This window comes from Peromyscus maniculatus, chromosome 10 (genome assembly GCF_049852395.1).
Source record: "Peromyscus maniculatus bairdii isolate BWxNUB_F1_BW_parent chromosome 10, HU_Pman_BW_mat_3.1, whole genome shotgun sequence".
Classification (NCBI taxonomy): Eukaryota; Metazoa; Chordata; class Mammalia; order Rodentia; family Cricetidae; genus Peromyscus; species Peromyscus maniculatus.
This window is the reverse complement of record NC_134861.1, coordinates 8897996-8919121: the sequence shown is the minus strand read 5'-3', so window position 1 is coordinate 8919121 and position 21126 is coordinate 8897996. Positions and strand designations below refer to the sequence as shown.

Here is a 21126-nt window from a genome sequence, read left to right as displayed (position 1 = left end):
CCTTATTCTCTTCTCAGCACGCTGCCACTGAGCATAAGGTCTATACTCAGCTGGATCTAAAAGACGCATTCTTCTCCTATGCCTTGTCAAAAACAAGTCAGCCCAGCTTTGCATTCGAACGGGCTTCTCCTGAACCAGGAATATTGGAACAACTGAGCTGGACTCCACTACCTCAGGGATTCAAGAATTCCCCTACCGTCTTCAATGAACCCCTTTAACCAAGACATAAGTTGCTTCCTCATTGCCTCAAAATAACCCAAAAGTCACTGTACTCCACTATGTGGATGGGTTGTCATTAGGCCTAGGAGACAGGTGGACTTAGGTGCGTAACCTTGTTTTTTGTGCAAATGAAGCCCAGGCCCTCCTTTCTCTCACAGCCCAAGTGACATTCCGGAGCCACTGACTCAGAACCAAAGGGCTTTTTGCACGCCAGGTGCAGTGAAGCCATGAGGCAGGTTTCCTAGCTCAGAGCAGAGTTACCTCACCAGCCCAGAAGGCAGCAGGGCAGAGTTTGCAGACTGGGTCACGGGAAGAGGAAAGGGAAGGAAGGAGGATGGAGAAGAATGAAGATGAAGATGGAGACGGAAAAGAACTTGTTAGAGTTATGAGAGAACAGGAGGAGAAGGGACAGAGAGGAGCTAAAGTATGAGTACAGAATTGAAGCTCCCTTTCTGCTCTTTACGAGGTAAGCCTTCTGTAGAACGACATTTTGTTTGTGTTCTGACAAATAAAGCTTGCCTGGAGATCAGAGGGCAGAGCTAGCCACTACTTAACCATAGAGGCCAGGCAGTGGGCCCACACACCCTTAATCCCAGCACTTGGGAGGAAGAAGCAGGAAGATCAGGAATTCAAGGCTGGGCTAGAGGAGATTGGTCCAGTCTAAAAGAGAAACAGAGCTGGCCAGTGGTGGTACAGGCCTTTAAGCCTAGCATGTGAAGGGCTCAAGCCTTTGATCCCAACACGAGGTAGATGGAGACAGGAATGAATATAAGGCGGGTGGAGACAGGATCTCACCCTCATTCAGTCTGAGGATTCGTAGAGACAGGGCCCCCATTCAGTCAGAGATTTCAAAGATGGAAGAAGTCTCTAGTGGCTGGCTGCTCTGCCTCTCTGATCTTTCAGCTTTCACCCTCAGTATCTGACTCCGGGATTTGATTGTGAAGACTAATTAGGGTTGCACGTCATATGGCACCCCAACATGGGGCAAGAATTTCCACATAAAGCCTGAAAAAGCTTTAAAATGGATTCTAAACACACAAAAAAATGGAATCAAGCTCTGTTTCTTGGTAACTGCTTTTTCTTGGGCAGGCTGTTTGCTAGCGGCAAGCAGAGGCACTGCTCCTTTAAGAGACCGCATCCTGACTCAGTGCTGGTGACAAAATACACTTGGCTCTGTTAAGAGGCCCTGCTGCCAAACACTTAAATGGGGTTTATAAGCAGTGTACAGCTTGCTGCTCCATGGCAGAAGCTACCCAGAGTTGTGGAGGTGAACAGGGCTCTCGCTGATGTCTCCACCACGAAGCTGGGCTCTTGAGAAACCGGGCAGGGCAGAGCCAGTAGCCAGGGCAAAGGTAGAGGTCCTATGCATGCCACTTAGCAGTTTAAAGGCTCGTGTGGTCAGAAAAAGATAGCGATGTGCAGTAAAGACCAATTCAAGGGGGTCGGGGGAATGGTTAAGCCAGTCTCAGAGAGACAATATCATGGTTTCTATCACTGTGTGTGATTCTCTAGCATTTATTAAATCTTGCATAAACCCGTGAAGTGTAAGTATTATGTCGTTTTGCTAAGAGGTGGTGTCGTTAAACTCCTTACTAATCATTTATTTGTCTCCATAGATCTGTGCAGTTCCCATCCTTGGTCAGAGAAGTTTCTTGTTGCAGAGGATAGTGTTGTAGATTTCTCCAGAGAGAAATCTACTTCTTGGACATGGATTTAAGCCAATAGGAAAAGTCTTTATTAGCCAGCTGTCAACTACCCTGTGTGTTCAGGATCCCACTGTAGTTCCAAGCCTTTCTCAAGGTGAGTTTATGAGCATGAAAACCATGTCCTCTGTTGACATAACTCAGTTAATAAGAACAGTTAGCCAGAAGCAGAACTACAGAAGCCAAAAAGCAAGGTTAGTACATTCAGAGCCTTTCCAGAAATGTAGGCTTTGACGGATTAGGTCTTTGTTTTAGTTTTGGCGTGTGGTGCTGTCTACCTGCTGAGTTTTACTGTCTGGTGGGACTTTAATCATGGAGTCTTGTGTTAAGGTCTTCAGGCCTACTAAGTTCTGGGCCTTGTTATATTCCCAATGGTCTTAGTGAATGTGTCAAATGTGTACACATCATGTTCTAAAGAGGTGTAGTGATAAAAGGAACATGAATTTTACTGAACTGATACATAATTGGCCATATAGTTTAAGATGCAGGGGCCAGAGGTTAATGCAATCAGAATGAGAATTAAAGGCCCAGAGCTGATCGCAGAGTAGTTAGCCAGGAGACTAAGAACAGAAACTGGTATCAGTTATATGACCGATCTCTCTTCTCTCTCTCTCTCTCTCTCTCTCTCTCTCTGTTCCCTGAGTTATTTTTTAAGCATGGCAATATTTTTTAATTACTCTTGATTAATTAGCATAGAACCAATGTCGTCCCCCCCCCCCCCCCCCCCCCCCGCCAAAGGCAGACATAGGTTTTTCTTTTCTTTTGTTTTATGTCATAAGAAGTTAGTTTAGGGGCTGGTGAGGTAGCTCAGAGGTTAGGAGCATTGGTTGCTCTTCCAGAGGTTTTGAGCTCAATTCCCAACAGCCACATGTTGGCTCACAAACATCTATAATGGGATCTGGTGCCCTCTTCTGGCCTGCAGGCAAACGTGAAGGCAGAACACTATACATAATAAATAAATAAATTAAAAAAAAAAAAAAAAAAAACTAAGTTTAAGCCTTTTTAATTTTGTAGGATTATTTCTGCAAGGGAACTTAACTGTTGTTTTAATACCTTTGGGTCCTGATCAACCTGTCTACTTACTTTAGAAAGCTTCAGAAGAGGCATATTTAGTTAAGCCATTGATAAAAGCCCACCAAGTAGTCTCAGGGGCTCAGTAATATTGTTCTTGTCCAGATGAATTAAACCATAAGGCAGAACCGCAGGCATCAGAATATGAGGAAGTGTATAGGTTAAAACTTTTGGATATTAGACAAGTTCTAGTCCCTTATAAATCATTTAATGTTAATTTGGGCTGCCCCTAGTCACAGTGAGTTTTGTCAGTCGGTGGGCTGACAATCTAACCAGAAATCCTGGTTGATTTCTGGCTGGGAATGATTGACTCTATCCTCAGGATCCTTTCCTGTGGCGTAGGGTCTGATTCCCCAGGTTTTCCAAAAGCCAGAATTTTTTTAAAGGAATTTTTAAAATAAGCCTCACTTTTACAACCCCAATTTTTGTAACAGAAACTCCTGTGTTTCTGGCAACTGTGGGATCCAGCCATTGGACATGCATAGAATTATAATCTCTATATTCCTATCACAAAAGATGAACTCTCATGGTGTGTGCCCCACAACCCACAATACAACCAGATACGTAAAGGGGGTTTCAGTCAGCAAAGGTCAAGATGAACATGGGTTACTGGTCTGTAGTCACACTAGCTGATCTCTTCCCTGTATCTGTTTTCTTAGTTCCCAGATCCAGGCCTGAGGACAGTGGGGGTTGGCCGGAGCCCTGTATTCATACTAAACACAAATCTCAGGAGGAGGTAGAGGGGCAGGGAGCAGACAGACCCAGGGGCCCAGTGAAACCTTAATGTCAATGGGTCCACAGTTCAAAGACAGCCCATTTGGCAGCATCCGTGGCTTCCACTCTCTTGACCTGGGTGTGGTGAATCCATGGTGTGATGCCAGCTGCCTTCACAGCCATTGGCGTGCAGAGAATGACCGGGTAAAGTCCTTTCCAAGTTGGTTTCAGTGCCCCTGTGGCTACCTGCCTGACCCAGACGGTGTCACTGGACTGGAACAAGGGGAAACTGGTGGTGGCCTCGGAGGTCCGCTGGGTCTCTAGGACAGTCCAATGACTAGTCTTTATGGAGGACTGGAGGGCCTGCAGTGACTTGAGAACGGAATGCTTAGAGAGTTCTGCCAACTGCTGGTCTCTGAACCTGGGAAGCAGTGAGGAGGTCTTCCAAACATAATCTCATAAGGGGAAGGGGAAGTCCCTCCCTATATGGAGTGCAGTAGGCCTAAGTAAAGCAAAGTAAGGGGGCCTATCCATCCTTTGGTGGACGCTAATGAGAATATTGTTAAAGCTTCTTTTAATGTCCTGTTTATTCTTTTTACCTGGCCTACTTACTCAGAGGTCTATATATTAAAAAACAATGTTTTATACAAACACACACACACACACACACACACACACACACACACACATATATATATATATATGAAGTTTTCAATCTATATCTAAAGCTTTAGCCCATAAATTGAGAGATTTTGGCTATAAAAGCCAGGCCATTGTTGGGCCAAATTGCTAGGGGGAGGCCAAATCAGGGACCAGTTTCTGGAGGAGCTTTTTAGCTACTATTTGAGCCATTTCAATCATGGTGGGAAATGCTTCAACCTACCCAGAAAAAGTATTTTATAGTATGTATAAAACTAGCAAGTACTTGTGTCTTTTCCTGGCAGGCAGGATCTCAGTGAAGACAGTTTCCCAGCATTTGCCAGGGTGATGGCTTCTCATACAGACCCCTTTCTGGGTCAAGATCCTCTGTTTTGGATTTACTTGAGCACAGACCTGGCATCTGGCTGAGATATCTTACACCAGGCTGTCCAGTGTAGGTTTATCTTGGTCTGAGCATCTCATAGTTTTGTGGACCCCAAATGAGTGACCTGGTGAAGGTCAGTTACCAGAGTCCTGCCACTTGTTTCTAGGAGAATGATCTTCCCCTCTGGTGTCCTCCACCAACCTGCTGTCCATGCCTTCTTTGGCATCTTCTAATTCCTCCTGGTTACACCATGGAGTCCCAGGCAGCACTGGGTCCTGGTATGTCATCAGAATATTATAGGCCACGCTGGTCTTAGGGCCTTTTGTTGGGCACCCAGGTCAGCACCCCAGGAGGAGAGGACAGCCATTTGTAGAGGAAGCCAGAAAGCCTCTGGGAGGCCAAGATGTTTTAATGTCCTTTTCCCCAGTAGTGGGAAGTCCTCTTTCTCTACAGATCCTGCCATGGACATGCCCAGTCCTAAAAAGGACTGGCAGTCCAGGTAGATGGTGGTGGCCTTTCTTTTTCCCCTGTCTGAGAGCCTGGGTCAGATGAATCAGTTCTGCTCTCCGGGCCAAGGTACCTGGCTTGGGCTCAAATCATTTGGGTTAACGTAACTGTTGTATCTTCCATGTACCTGGTTTCATCTTTCATCTCATGACAGTCATGGACAAGCCCTGGGTCTTCAGGCAAGAGGGCAGCTGAACTGATGGGGGGGAGGTGTTCTCAAACCAGACTCGAGGGTGGGCACCATGATTTGATACACTCTATTTTGCTTCTGCCCCTGCTTTAGACTCATCATACTGACGGCCATCTGTGACCTGCTGGAGCATGGCAGTGGGGATGGGGAGGAAGCAGGGCAGTCCTGTGGACCCAGAGCTGCAACAGGAAGTCCAGGAAGAGTCCTAGTGAGGGCCCAGCATCGATGGTGCAGCAGAGACCAGGGGCATCGAACCAGACCAATGATTCTTTTCCATAAACGCCCGCATGTAAAAACTTATGGAGAAAGGGGTTCACTGCGTGACTCACTGTGTCACACTGCAGCTTCCACGATGAGATTTTCCCCTTATTCCTTTTTTCTTTCTTTTCCCCCCTCTTTTTCTCTTAAATTTCATTTTGTTTTATTTTGAGGTGGGGAGGGAGATGGGTGGGATGGGGAGGCATGATGTAAAAGACACAAAGAATACATTTTTTAAAGTTATTTATGTAGCACGAATCTTGGAAAGGTTTATTAATAAAAACAAACCTGGAGCCAGGTATTGGGGTGAACACTGAATGATCAGAGAAGCAGAACAAGCCACAGCCGCCTTGCCTCACAAATTCCTCAGCTGATCCTGTTTCCTCAGACTGGAAGCCTCTCAGTCCTCATCCAGAATGAATCTCAGCCAAACTGTGCTTCTCAAAAACCTAAGCTTAACCCCTAGTTCCTGGTTTTCATGCCTTATATACTTTTCTGCTTTCTGCCATCACTTCCTGGGATTAAAAGCTCACTTCCTGGGATTAAAGGCTCACTTCCTGGGATTAAAGGTGTGAGTCACCATGCTTGGCTGTTTCCAGTGTGGCTTTAAACTCACAGAGATCCAGGTGGATCTCTGCCTCCCAAGTGATAGGATTAAAGGCGTGTGCTACCACTGCCTAACCTCTATGTTTTTTTTTTGTTGTTTTTTTTTTTTTTTTTTTTTTGGTTTTTCGAGACAGGGTTTCTCTGTGTAGCTTTGCGCCTTTCCTGGAGCTCACTTGGTAGCCCAGGCTGGCCTCGAACTCACAGAGATCCGCCTGCCTCTGCCTCCCGAGTGCTGGGATTAAAGGCGTGCGCCACCACGCCCGGCGTAACCTCTATGTTTAATATTGTGGCTGTTCTGTTCTCTGACCCCAGATAAGTTTATTAGAGTGCACAATATTTTGGGGAGCACAATACCACCACATATTTATTTGTAATTTATTTAAATAAAAATTTATAAGTTTTATTTTATAATTTTTTTATTTAAATAAAAATATTTAAATTTTTTAAAAATTAATTTCAATTCTTAATTTCATTCAGGTATACAAGGTATCATCGTCATTCCCACCCTCATTAATTCTCTCCACCTGCCATTCCCCACATATCTAGCATCCTCTGAACTTCATATCTTTTTTAAAAAGATTCACTTTTATTTTTATGTATGTACCTGTGTATGTCATGGGTGTTAAGGGGGTTTGCAAGGCCAGAAGAGGGTGCAGGATCCCTAGTGTTGGAGTTACAGGTAGTCGTGAGCTGCCCAATGTGAATGCTGGGAACTGAATTCTCATCCTCCAGAAGGGCTCCATTCACTCTTAACCATCTCTGCAGCCCCACTTTGCTGGTTTGGTTTTTGATAACCCACTAAGTCCAGCCAGCGCATCGTTGTGGGGTCATCCAGTGTGGGTTAGGCAACCACTTCACTGCCCCTCCCCAAAAAAGATGACGCTGCCCCTCCAAGCTGTTAACCTTCATTAGCTCCTCAACTCAGTCTGGGCATTGGGAGTCCCGCTCCTCTATTATGGAATGCTTTTCAAGACTAATTCTTATTATTTTTATGTGTGTCTGTGAGTGTCTGTCAATACGTGCAGGTGCTTAAGGAGTCCAGAAGAGCCAGAGTTACAGGTGGCTGTAGTCTGCCACATGCCTCTTGGGAACAGAACTCAGATCCTCAAAGTGCCACAAGCACTCTTACGCACTGAGCCATCTCCCCAGCCTCAAGCTGGATTTTTACAAATTGACACTTGGATTTCCAGGCTGTCCTGGAACTTGCTATGTAGACCAGGCTAGCCTCCAAAACACCGAGATCTTCCTGCCTCTACTTCCCAGTGCTGGGATTAAAGGGTTGTGTGACAAGGCCGAGCTCCAATGCTGGGATTGTTAACTCTCTTGGTCTCGTGGAGGTCTTGTGGGCAGAAAACCACAGCTGCTGTGAGTGTGCATTTGTGGATCAGCCATGTCCTGCCCAGAAGCCAGCCTCTGACAGCGTTTTTCTCCATTCTCCAGCTCCCACAATTCTTCCACCCTCACTTCCTTGTTCCCTGAGCCTTGTCAGGAGGGAGGTGGGTGTTACTGTTCCATCCACAGCTGGGCAGTCTCTTTTCTCAGCATTTGAACGGCGTTGACTCTGCATCGACCATCACCCTCTGCAGTAAGTTTCTCTGACCAAGGGTGGGAACTGCACAGATCTATGGAGACAAATAAATGATCAGAAAGGAGTTTAACAGCACCACCTCTTAGCAAAACGACATAATACTTATACTTCATAGGTCTAGGAATGATTTAAAGTGATCAAATAAATGCTGTACAATCACACTCAGGGACAGACCATCACACACAGTAAAAGAAACCCTGGTATTATCTCTCTGGGACTGGCTTCATTTGCCTGATGTGATTATCCCCAGCGCCACCCATTTTTTGTAACAGGACATGAAGTCATTCTTCTTCATGGGTGGAAAGGATTTCATTGTGCTACATATCGAATCTTCACTGTGCATTTCCTAAGACAGCTGGATGGGCCCACGACTTAGTTATGGTGAGCACTAGCTCTGCAGTAACATCTGTGTGTATTCACCACTACCGTGTAACCTCTAGGAAGCTTCGCAGTCAATGCTGTAGTGGTGTGGGTGGGTCTCATGGTTTCCGGTTCTAAAGTTTCTTCACTGGAGCCCAAATCTCATCGAGAAATTAAAGTCACCTCTATACTTAATGGGGTAAAATCTGGTTCACACTACAATCACTACCGAAAACCTAAACATTTAAAATTTGCCTGGGTTGATGGGGAACATGGTTGGTTATCAAGTAGACACCACAAACTATACAAAGGACAGGTTTGAGGATTGGGAATTATTTTCTGCAACAAGACAGACACGTGGCCTGTGAAGTGTCTAGAGACGAATGTCGAAGTAGTGACATTCAAAATTTGTTTTCAGCCTAAAGGACCAAAGGCATCAGATGAAAAACTCCTGGAGAAGTGTGAACACAGATGGCAGACCCCACCACAAGATGTGGGGCATGGGGCTCCCAGAACACTGTGGAGGGTGGAACTGAGCTGAGAGGAAGTGTTCCTCTTCCCTTGACTCACTGGCTGAATTCCTTCCTTTCTCCCTTTCTCTTGAAATTGTGTCCTGCTATGTAGCCCAGGCTAGCCTCAGTTTGTGGTTGTCCAACCTCTGCAACCTTTCTGCTTGAGTTTTGATGTCCAGTCCTCAGTATTTGGTGAGGTCTTCATGGTGGCTGACTTAATTCAATGCACTCCCATTGGATCTAATCATCTCCAGTTGTTTCAATGTGGGGAGTGTGGGCTGGGAGTGCTGGTGGAGGTCTTTAATCCTACCACTCAGGAGGCAGAGACCCAGGAAACTGTGAGTTCCAGGCCCACTGAGGCTACACAGTGAGACTGTTTCAGAAAAGAGTGGGTACATTTGACATTTATATTCACCCCTGTATTTTTACATTATCATATCTGTGTATTTAAAACATCCTTCTGCAACCTTCTGTGTGTCATTGCTAAGTGTATGAGAAATTTAAAATGTGTCTACAATTTGCATATGTACAAGGGACTGCTATGGAGATGATCCTCTTGGACAGAACATTCATACACTTGTCAATAGAATGATGATTTGATTCATATCTTAGAAGGCTTGGCTCTCACTTCCTATCTCTCGGTGGAAAGAGGAGAAAGAACAAGTGTGAACCACTGACTTTCTGTCCCCTGGGTTTCTGGCTTTGCTATCCATCTTGGGTCATCAGGTAATGACACCACAAAAACCTCATCATTATCTGAGACTCAAGTCCAACAAAAATAGGTGCTTCCTTAGGCAAGGCCTCATGAGTGACAGGATTGAGGGAGCTTCACAGCCAATGAGGGAGCACTGCCCAAGAAGGGGACTTACAAAAGGCACCTGACAGGCTAACTGGCATGGCTATTTGAGTTGTCACCTTGACTGCATCTGCAATTCAATAAAAGCCGAAACTGGCTGGCACGCCTGTGAGGGATTTTTCCCTAATTAAATCAGGGAAGTGGGAAGGTCGACTTCTCATTCATCTGAGGTGGTAAGACACACCTTTAATCCAGATCTTTGGAGGTGGAAGCCCCTCCTCTAATCCAGGCCACACCTTCTGCTGGAAGCCTATAAAAGAACTCTGGAGAAGCAAGTGTCTCTATTTGGATGCTTACCTCTGCTTGCTAGCAAGTCACTTCCTTCACTGGGCTCAGAGCCTACTTGTTTGGGATTTCAGCACATACTGAAGAGCACCTGAGACATCCAGCCTCGAGCAGTGAACAGCTACTGGATTCTTGGACCTCACATTCGCAGGCAGCCATCACTGGATTAGCTGGACCACAGCCTGTAAGTCATTCTAATGGATTTCCTTTCTATATGTAGAGAGAGGTTCATTGTGGAAGTTCTGTTGTTCTAGAGATTCCTGACAAGTACACTAACCCACATTCTTTCTGTTCATGGAAGAGGGAAATTCTGCCTTTCACTTCAACATGATTGTAGAATCAGGAAGCCCTGACCCAGACCCTTCCTGCCCTCCACTGCACCCACCTACAGATGAACAGGTCACCTTTGAAAGCAGCACCTCAGGTGAGGAGAACCACCTGAGAGAAAAGGGGGAGAACCTGGCTTCTCACTGCAGTGAGACCTGCGAACAAAGCACAGATGTTGGGGGCCAGTCCCATGCGGGTGGAGGGAGGGCAGTGTCACAGCCACAGAGCTGAGAGGGCTGACAGGGATTGGTAGGAAGTGGGGGGGGGGTAAGATTGGGTGGGAGGGCAAGACTTAACAGTGGTCATCTGAAGCAGAGTTACATAAGTCCCTAATTCCCTTGGGACTGGCAGAAAATTCTGAGTTCACAGAAGGAATGATAAACCTGGTGGGTCAGTCACAGGCTCAGGGACTGTTGGGGACAAGGCAGCCTGCCACCTAAACTCTCTCTGGCTTTAGGATCACAGCCAAGTGAGACTGAGGGCAAGTCCAGCGAGCCAGAGAGCAGTTCCAGAGAGCACACGGGGGGATCAGGTAGGTTTTGCCTCTTCTAGGGTGAGGGTGACAAGTGGGGAGGTCGGAGTTCTCCTGACATGGCCCCAAGAGCTGTTAGGCTTCCTGGTCCCTAGACTTCCTGGCTCTGGACAGCGGCTGGGCAGCAAGTGCTTGGGGGCCATGCTCGGCTTCTTGTGTGTTCAGGGTGGGCTAACTGTGTGGGGGGTGTAGCTCAACGTCTTGTGTGTTCAGGGTGGGCTAGCTGTGTGGGGAGTGTAGCTGAAGGTTTTTCCTGACACTCACTTTATCCACACAATCAATTTTCAGCTCAGATGATGGAAAACACCAGGAAGAGGAAACGCTGTTCCAAGGACTCCAAGCAGGTCAAAATGGGTAAGTACTTCCTTTCCCCAAAGGGCCAACCCCCATGTGCTTTACATAAGACTCAGACCAGAAGGTGGCTGGGTGCCTCTGAGCACCTAAGAGAGGCTGGCTTCTCAGAGCATGTAGGGATGTGAAAAGAGGTTCAGCTCTGCTTGCCACAGAGGGAAGGAGCAGACAGCCACCCCTGGGTTCTGAAGGCTCTAGAGAAGGTTCTGGAACAAGGGTGGATGGGAACTTCTCTGGTGGTTCTCTCATCATGCTCATGGTTTTCCATAGGAAATGAGGGTACCTCCCACTCGGAAAAGAGACAAAAGACCCCAGCCAAGAACACAGAGGCAGAAGCCAATGGCCACCAAGGAGGATTAGCCCGCTGCCCAGAACCTCAGCACACAAGTCCACCACCACTTCGAAAGAGCCTGGTGCTCTCTCTACGGACAATGTCTGAGGCTGTTTGTGGAGACATAGTTCAGCTGCAAGCCCAGCAGTGTCGTTCCCTGCTCACCCGGGAGCAACTCTCTAAGCTCACACAGCTCTCAGGGTCTCTGAGTGCCATGGTGCAGACCTTCTACAGCCTGGCCAACCAAGCTGGCTTTGCCTTCCCAGCTGAGGGCTGGCTTGTCCCAGCCCCCATGGCTGACCCCCAGGAGCTGACTGGGAATGACTCTCAGAGTTCTTCATTGGAGGAAGGACAGATCACGGATACTGCCAGCCCATCAGACAAGTCCTGAGCCTAGGCCATGAGGCCCTTCTCAGCAGGGGTGACACTTCTGGACAACAAGGGACTTCTCTCCATCCCCCTGCCCACCACAGCCTGGAGCTTTCCCACACTGTGAACCAATAACAAGCACAGTGGTGGCAGGAGGAATCTGCAATTCTTACTCAGCTCATGGACCGAGTTTCCTGAGAACTAGGACTCCAGGGAGGCATTTGTGGCAGACACTTGCCCTCTCTGTATATCTGCCTGAAGAGAGATTTGTGTGTTTAGAGTGTGTTGAATAAATACTGATTTACCAAAAACTGCCAGAGCCATTCACTGCTCCCTTTGTAGTCGGATGAGGGCAGATGCCCAGAAATCTAGGAGTGGATCCCCTGTAGCCTACATCCATCCTTCCCATCTTCTGCCTTGAGTCTCCCTCCTCCTGTCTCCCTGCTGTCAGCCCCCTCCTAATTTAATATGAAGTATGGCTTTATTGTTGAAAGGGTAATGCCATGTCTTGAAGAATACTTAGGTGGTGTATGAGTGTTCAAAACTACTTGCCTCAGTATTCTGGGATATAGAGAGGATGTTTGAGATAAAGATGTTCTGTACATATTAACACAGTGAGCAAGCCATCAACAAGATACACCAGGCTAGGTGTTGAGGTGACTGAGGTAATGCCATCTCGTCCTGAATCTATTTGTGTTTGCTTAGCTCTCTTCCTCACAATATCTGTCTTTACCTCATATTGGATATTCCAAGTATTTTACCAGGGTCCATTCGTATTCACCAAATAATTAAGGCTCATACAAATTTATAATGTGTAATACCTGAAGGTATGTCAAAAATAATTATCATGCTATATCTAAAATAATTGCTATGTTCTGCCAGAAACCAATGACTCAAGGTTACTCTGACCCTCAACTAATTTTTGTAAATGATGATTTTTGTGGATTTTTCCTTTAAAACTCCTGTACCCCTGACCTTCTGCACCAAGAAACTTTGAGGCATGAGCCACCTCTTAAGCGCTGTCTAGTACAGGACTCATGCACTTCTAATTTGCTTAATTGGTTGTCTGTATATTTCTTGAGTAGATTATTTCAGTGCATTGGCACATATCTTTAATCCCTGAACTCAGGAGGTAGATACAGACAGATCTCTGTCAGTTCAAGTCCAGTCTGGCCTACATAGTGTATTCTAGGACAATCGGGCTACATGGTAAGATCCTATCTTTAAAAAATATATCATGGGGGCTGAAGAGATGGCTCAGAAGTTAAGAGCACTGGCTGCTCTTCCAGAGGTCCTGAGTTCAATTCCCAGCACCACATGGTGGCTCACAACCATCTGTAATGAGATCTGGTACCCTCTTCTGACCTGCAAGCATACATGCAGACAGAACACTGTATATACAATAAATTTTAAAAAAGCAAAAATATATATATCATACAGAGAGAGCACTTTATACAAGAAAAAACACCAAAATATTAAATAATAAAAACAGAAAAACTACTGAAAATCAGAGGATTGATACATTAATAGTGACTCCAATCTTATCCTAATCTTATCAGTATGTTAGACCAACTTTTGCTTTAAAAAAACCAATAACAAAGCCTGGTGGCATAGTGGCTTGGGCCTTTAATCTAAGCACTTGAGCCAGGTTGATGCATGTGAGTTCAAAGCTAGCCTGGTCTACAGTTTGTTCTAGGACAGCCAGGCCTATAGAGTGACTCTTTCTCAAAAAAAGGGGGGAAAAAAGAAAAAAAGAAAAAAAAAAATCACCAAAGAAACAGCAAAACTTTACAGGGCTGGAGACATGGTTCTATGGTTGAGAAGTATTAACTGTGGTTAATACTGGCTGCACTTTCAGACAACCTGGGTTCAGTTCCCAGGACCCTCACATCGGCTTACAATAACTTCAGTTCCAGGCCATCCAACACCCTCGTTTGGCCTCCATGGGCACCGGGCAGTATGTTGTGCACAGACACACATTCAAGCAAACCTCTGTGCTCATAAAAATTTTTTAATTTCTACAAAAATAACAGCCAAAGTCTGTGGTGGTAATCTAATTGTACTGAAATATTATTTTGATTGTATGTTAATAAATAAAGTTGTCTGGGGGTCAGAGCTATTAGAGCCATAGCAAGAGTGTGGCGGTGGTGGCACACGCCTTTAATCCCATAGATATCTGTGTGTTCAGGGTCAGAGCTATTAGAGCCATAGCAAGAGTGTGGCGGTGGTGGCACACGCCTTTAATCCCATAAGATCTCTGTGTGTTCAGGGATATAGTCAGCATTGGAGACATATGCCTTTAAGACCTAGGGGGCTGTACATTCAGACAGTGACAAGGCAGTCATGTGTTTGGGTTTACAACCAATGAGAAGGCAGAACAACATACTATAAAAAAACGAACCGACAGGAAGTAGGTCTCTTTTCGCGAAGCTGGGACAGCAGGAGGAAGGGTGAGATTTTAGCTCTGAGCTCTGACTTCTCGGCTTTTTCTTTTACATTGTTTCTGTGTTTCTTATTTAATAAGATGGTTGGTTACATCTACATCTGGCGCCCAACGTGACAAGAATCCATTAAAAACCGCTTGGCTTGATGGCAGGTCCGCTTTCCCGCAAGGGCGGCAGGCGGTGGCAGGCGGCGGAGGAAGCGGCAGGAAGCGGCCGGCGTCTTAGTCCGAGCTGCTGGCGTCCTAGTCCGAGCTGCCGGCTTCCTAGTCTGAGCTTCCGGCTTCCTAGTCCGGGTAGCAACTTCTAGCCCGGGCCTAGGTCTGTGAGCAGCTTGCCTAAAGCCGGTGCTACAAACAACTCAGACCTGCCCTGCCGAACAGGGCCCTGCCTGTAAAGCCAACGCACGTGGTCGGAGCTTAAGGAAACCAGACCCAAGCCTTGACTCGGCACAAGAGGGAACACGTGGCTGCATTTAAGCTTTAGCCGGCTACGCTTTCTTGTGTGTTCTCTCCCCCCACCCCCCTCTCTCTCTCTCTCTGGATTTACACCTGGGACACTAGGTGGCTGCTTTGAAAATCCCCTCGGATTTCTACTGTTCTACGCAGATTTGGTAAGTCATAATATATCAGATATTTTAAAGGAAACTATCTAAAAGAGAATTTTTTTCCACATTAAAAAAAAATGGGTTTTATGTGTACATTGGAAGAAAATTGGTTTTTGTTCGAAATTTTAGGCAGTCTGGCAATGGAACAACTATATAATATTAGTATTGGTGGAATTATGCACCTTATCACTATAATAATCCACATTTTAATATTTAAAAAGATAGTCAATTTAAGTGCCAGGATAACAGCTTTAGAAGAACTTGTTAAACCTGTAAAAATTCAGACAGAAGAAATTAACAGTGAAGTTGTTTCAAGTCGGGATCATAAGGTTGCAGAAAGAAAGCCTGTTTTCACACAGTCACCCTTAATTTATCCTGTAACCGTACAGCAGATGCCTGATCAAATGGCTACACAAAATACTTGGGCTCCAATTGAAATGTTGGACTTAAAAATGTTTAAGGAGGCAATAGTATCTTATGGCATGCATTCCCCATATGTAAAGCAAATGTTAAACACTTGGTCAACATATAATAGGATAGTACCACAGGACTGGCGGGACCTTGCACAAGGTGTTCTGGAACCCAGCCAGAGACTTCAATTTCTGACTTGGTTTAAGGAGGAGACTAAAAACATAGAAAAACAATGGAGGGATAAAGGAATACAAGTTTGCCAGGATCAGCTTATGGGCGAAGGCCAATATGCTTCAGCACAAACACAATGTTTATATGATGTCCAAACCCTAATTTTATGTCGAACGGCAGCCTTGAATGCATGGGACAGAGTTGAGGAACCAGGAAAAAAATTGGAGCCATTTACAAAGGTGATGCAAGGCCCAAAAGAGTCTTTTACAGATTTTTTACAAAGACTGGCTTCAGCAGTAAAGAGAATGGTCTCGGATTCAGAAGCTAGTAAGGCAATAATTGAATCTTTGGCCTTTGAGAATGCGAATGCAGCATGCAAAAGAATAATCAGGCCATTAAGGGCAAGATCTGCACCTATGGAAGATTGGATTAGAGAAACAATTAATGTTGAAGCTGATGAGCATGATGATACATGGGTAGGAGAAGTAATTTCAAAAGGTTTGAGGAGTGTTAGATGTTTTGGATGTGGAAAGCAAGGACATTTGAAAAGGGACTGTAGACAGGTCATTCCCAGAAACAATGTTTCTTCAAGGAACAATGGCAACAGAATGCCCCTTCCTTCTGGAGTATGCAGAAGGTGTGGTAAGGGAAAACACTGGACCAACGAATGTAGATCAACAAAGGACAGACAGGGTAATCCTTTGCCTCAGTCTTCGGGAAACTCCCAGAGGGGCCTCAGGCAGGCCCCCAGTGCAAATCCAGTTCAAACCTTTCCTGCAGCCATAGAGGAAATGCCTGCTCTGGAGAGCGATTAAATAACCAAATGCCTATTGGAATAAATCATGCTGGTCAGAATGATGAAACAGAGAGAATAGAAAATTCAGGAGAAAACATAAAGAAAATTTATTGGCAAACTTCTATTAATGAACAAAGACCAAAATTAACGATAAAAATAAATGGTGTTTTGTTGTCTGGTCTGGTAGACACAGGTGCGGACGTTACCATAATTGCACCAGAATTTTGGCATCCAACTTGGCCTCTTGAGGAGGTAAACGTTCAACTGTTAGGAATTGGGACATTATCTCAGGTGAAACAGAGTGCAAGATGGCTCGAATGTATAGGTCCAGAAGGACAGAGAGGAAAATTAAAACCATATGTGGCTAACATAACTATGAACCTGTGGGGTCGAGACTTGTTGCAACAATGGAATACTCAGATTAACATCCCTCCAATCTCAGAAACAAATCATAAACTAGCACATGTTACTGAGAGAAATATTAGAAGATATTGTTCTAATGAGTGGTCACCAGCCATCCATATTATACAAGAACAGGGCACAATAACTGATGATCTTCCAAAGACACCAACAGCTCTACCTTTAAAATGGTTAACAGACAAGCCTGTATGGGTCCAGCAATGGCCTTTAACAACAGAGAAACTCCAGGCTTTAGAAGAGCTGGTAGAAGAACAATTAAATGCTCAGCATATTGAAGAATCAACCAGCCCTTGGAATTCTCCTGTATTTGTTATTAAAAAGAAATCTGGTAAATGGAGAATGGTAACAGACCTTAGAGCAATTAACAAAGTAATTCAGCCAATGGGCTCTCTACAATCTGGGATGCCTTTGCCTACTCTGTTACCAAAAGGATGGCCTCTCATAGTTATTGATTTAAAAGACTGTTTCTTTTCAATACCCTTACAAGAAAAAGACAGAGAAAGATTTGCTTTTACAGTGCCTACTTATAATAATTCTCAACCGGTTAAAAGATTTCAATGGAGGGTCCTCCCACAGGGAATGTTGAATAGCCCAACTCTGTGCCAATATTTTGTACAACAGCCATTGGAAGTGATACGTAAAAAATTTCCTAAATCTATAATTTATCATTATATGGACGATATTTTACTAGCTGACTCAAATGCAGATACTTTAGAAATAATGTTTGAAGAAGTAAAGAAAATTTTGCCTTGCTGGGGATTACAAATTGCTCCTGAAAAGATACAAAGAGGAGATTCTATTAATTATTTAGGATATAAAATAGAGCTACAAAAAATTAGACCCCAAAAGGTGCAAATTAGGAGAGATAGACTACAGACTCTTAATGACTTTCAAAGATTATTTGGAGATATTTCTCATCTACGAACTATTGTTGGGGTAAAAAATGATGAACTGACTAATTTGTTCAGAACCTTAGAAGGTGACAAGGACTTAAATAGTCCAAGAGAATTATCACCTGAAGCTGAGAAAGAATTGGCCTTGGTAGAAAAGAAAGTGCATGAAGGACACGTGGATCGTATTGATCCAAAGCTGGATTGCATTTTGGTTATTTTACCTTCTAGGCGTTCTCCTACTGGAATATTAATGCAGAGGGAAGATATTATATTGGAATGGATATTTTTACCAAATAAACCAAATAAAAAATTAAAAACTTATGTGGAAAAAATCTCTGACTTGATTTACAAAGGAAAAATGAGACTTCGTCAATTAGCAGGCATAGACCCAGCAGAAATTGTCGTACCATTAACTAAGGAGGACATTGAAAAATTATGGACAGAAAGTGAACCTTGGCAAAGAGCTTGCAGTAATTTTTTGGGAGAAATTAACAGCAAATATCCCAAAAGTAATAGAATTGATCTTATAAAGAGAGCTGATTGGATCTTGCCTCGAATTGTACGGCAAAAACCCATATCTGGAGTTCGTACATTTTATACAGATGCCAACAAAGAAGGAAAGGCAGGTTACAAATCAGAAAATTTAAGTAAAGTGGTTCAAAGTCCGTATAATTCAGTTCAAAAATCAGAATTGTATGCTATTCTGTTGGTATTAATGGATTTTTCAGAACCTCTCAACATAGTAACTGACTCTCAGTATGCTGAAAGAGTGGTGTTACATATTGAGACTGCAGAATTTATCCCTGATGCTTCAGAATTAACTTCACTATTTATTCAATTACAAGATACAATCAGGAAAAGGAATCATCCTTTATATATAACTCACATTCGATCCCATACTGGTCTGCCAGGCCCTCTAGCACAAGGCAATGATGAGATTGATAAATTATTGATAGGAAATGTGCTGGAGGCCTCAGAATTTCATAAAAAACATCACGTCAATAGTAAAGGTTTAAAAAAGGATTTTTCCATAACCTGGCAACAAGCCAAAGAAATAGTAAAGAAATGTCCTACTTGTTCCTTCTACAATCAAACGCCATTACCAGCAGGATGTAACCCAAAGGGTACTCAGAGAAATGAAATCTGGCAGATGGACGTGTTTCACTTTGCAGAATTTGGAAAATTGAAATATGTACACCACACTATCGATACTTATTCAGGATTTCAATGGGCAACTGCTTTGAGTTCTGAAAAAGCTGATTCTGTAATCACTCATTTGCTAGAAGTTATGGCCATCATGGGTATACCTGCACAAATCAAAACTGACAATGCTCCATCATATGTCTCTATTAAAATGAAACAGTTTTTTGCTTATTACAATATAAAGCATATTACAGGCATACCACATAATCCTACAGGTCAAGCAGTTATAGAAAGATCAAACAGAACTCTAAAGGATATGCTAAATAAACAGAAATGGGTTACAAAAACCCCCAGAAATAGACTGCATAATGCTCTTCTAACTTTGAATTTTCTGAATGCCAATGAGAAAGGAACAACAGCTGCAGAGAGACATTGGATAATAGAAAAAACTACAGAATTAAATCAGCCTATATACTTTAAGGATGTGCTGACCTCAGAATGGAAACCAGGGTATGTATTACATTGGGGACGAGGTTTTGCTTTTGTTTCTACAGGAGAAGATAAGCTGTGGGTACCATCAAAATTGATAAAGGTTCGATTTGAACAAGAGAAACCTCTTAATTAGAGGAGGTGATAGTTCATCAACCAGCATGAACATCCAATTTAAACTAACTTGTATCAATAACACATGCCTTTTCATTTAATCAGATAATAACTTGTCAAAAGGAAACATCCCCAAAATTAGTCTTGGGGAAAGGTTTTTGTTTTTGTCTTTTAGGAGAATGAAGGTTAAGGAATCTGAAGAACACTGGACAAATGAGACAACTGAAGAAAAGTGACAAATCATCTATCCCAAGAAACAGAGTGAAACGGTGTATGGGTATATATTATCTAAAAAAATTTTATGTCTTCCTAAATGTTTGTTTCTGCTTTTCTCTAAAGATTTAACACTATTGGTCTTCTAACAGTCCCAGTTCAATTAAAATTTAAAGCTGACTTTGGAGTTGGAGAATGGCTCTCTCCTTCTTTAAAATCAAGCATGTTGTTAAAAAGTAAATGCAAACTCCCTGTATCATGCCAGAATAAGAGCCATCTTCTGCTATGGTACAGGACAAAAGCAAAATTAATTAAGGGACTATTCTATTACTAATCTCAACTCTTTGATTCTATTCTGATTCTTTAAACTTTTCTCAAAGTATAAATTTTATATCAAAATTTACAAGATTAATATATATATATATATATATACATTTTAAACTTTGTTAAGATATGAATGGTCACATAGAGTACTAACTAATTCTAGAAAAAGGCTAGCTGCATATATATGTTTTTGTGTTCGAGTCTCTTATCAGTTTTCTGCAGGAAATCATGGCCAGGCCTAACATCAACTGAAGTCTCCAGAAAGAAGATGGGGCCCCACAACAACAACAATTCCACGTGGACAATAATAATATCATTAAGCTGACAAACATCATCCATAGATCAGCTTTGAACTATAAGATGCTCAGAGCAATTTTGAGATGACTAGCTGAGATGATCCAGTCTCAAAGACTACTTGAATAAGGACTTGAGATAAACCCTGAACTTTGGCATTATACACAGACTGGATAATGAAGGATATAGTTACCTCTCTTAGAATTTGACAATTAACCTAAAATTTTTCTTTCAGGATAAAGAAAACTTCGCCCATACCCAGCAGGAAGCAATTTTAAGAATACGACGCCCACATTCCCAAAGAGGTGGTGTGGGGCGGGTGGTTTTTTGGTCTTTTTAATGGGTTTTGGGTCTGGGATAATTTTCAGTATTTAGGGGGGTTGGTTACAAGTTATTGTCAAGGGTTAGGAAAAAGGCTAAGCAAAGGAGATTAGATTTAAAGTTCTTGTTTAAAATTAAAAAAAAAGAGAGAAAGAAAGAAAAGAAAAAGACAATTACTAGTTTTAAATACTTTACATTGGATTGAATTGTTTTATATTGTACACAAATTTGAAACTGATATTGTTAGAAAATGCTATATGTATATTTCTAATTGTATTTATTCCATCCATTTAACAATGTAATGCAAATTTCTGATCCTTGAATGTTATTATTATCAACTATTAGGATATAAAGAAATGAAAGCTAGTAGTTAGACATTATCATAGAACTTGTAGTCATATTAGATATGTTTTAAAAATTGAGCAGAGATGTTTTAGACAGGTCATCTTCAAACCCTTCAGAGATCTACAGAATATGGCATTTAAAATGTTTTAATAACTTAGAAAATTTTTCTTTTTTGAGACATGTCGGCTCCTGGCAGTACCAATCTACTTTAGAGAAAATATGGGCATTGAAGAAACTGCATATGGAGTCAACTTTCATTCTGGCAAAAGTTAGCCACTGGACAACAAAATATCCTCGAATCAACAGGACAAAATGGACAGACAGAACACGAAACAAGGGAC

General features: G+C 43.2%; 1 protein-coding gene across 1 annotated transcript; it reads left to right on the top strand.

Annotated features, from left to right (window-relative positions):
* Positions 1-441: 441 nt before the first annotated feature.
* On the top strand, positions 442-12103 carry LOC102921698 (protein FRG2-like-1). Its single transcript, XM_006973054.4, has 7 exons — positions 442-685; positions 1836-2019; positions 9968-10077; positions 10195-10317; positions 10678-10752; positions 11041-11106; positions 11374-12103. The coding sequence occupies exons 4-7, from the start codon at positions 10221-10223 to the stop codon at positions 11823-11825; spliced, it is 690 nt and encodes a 229-aa protein (XP_006973116.3). The 5' UTR covers positions 442-685; positions 1836-2019; positions 9968-10077; positions 10195-10220; the 3' UTR covers positions 11826-12103.
* The last annotated feature ends 9023 nt before the right edge of the window (positions 12104-21126 follow it).

What these genes read in the sequence shown, in the direction of transcription:
- LOC102921698 (XM_006973054.4), top strand. Translation starts at nt 10,221, where the DNA reads ATGATTGTAGAATCAGGAAGCCCTGACCCAGACCCTTCCTGCCCTCCA. An exon ending in CTTTGAAAGCAGCACCTCAG is followed by an intron (nt 10,318 to 10,677) that starts GTGAGGAGAACC and finishes CTCTGGCTTTAG; the next exon opens with GATCACAGCCAAGTGAGACT. An exon ending in AGAGCACACGGGGGGATCAG is followed by an intron (nt 10,753 to 11,040) that starts GTAGGTTTTGCC and finishes ATCAATTTTCAG; the next exon opens with CTCAGATGATGGAAAACACC.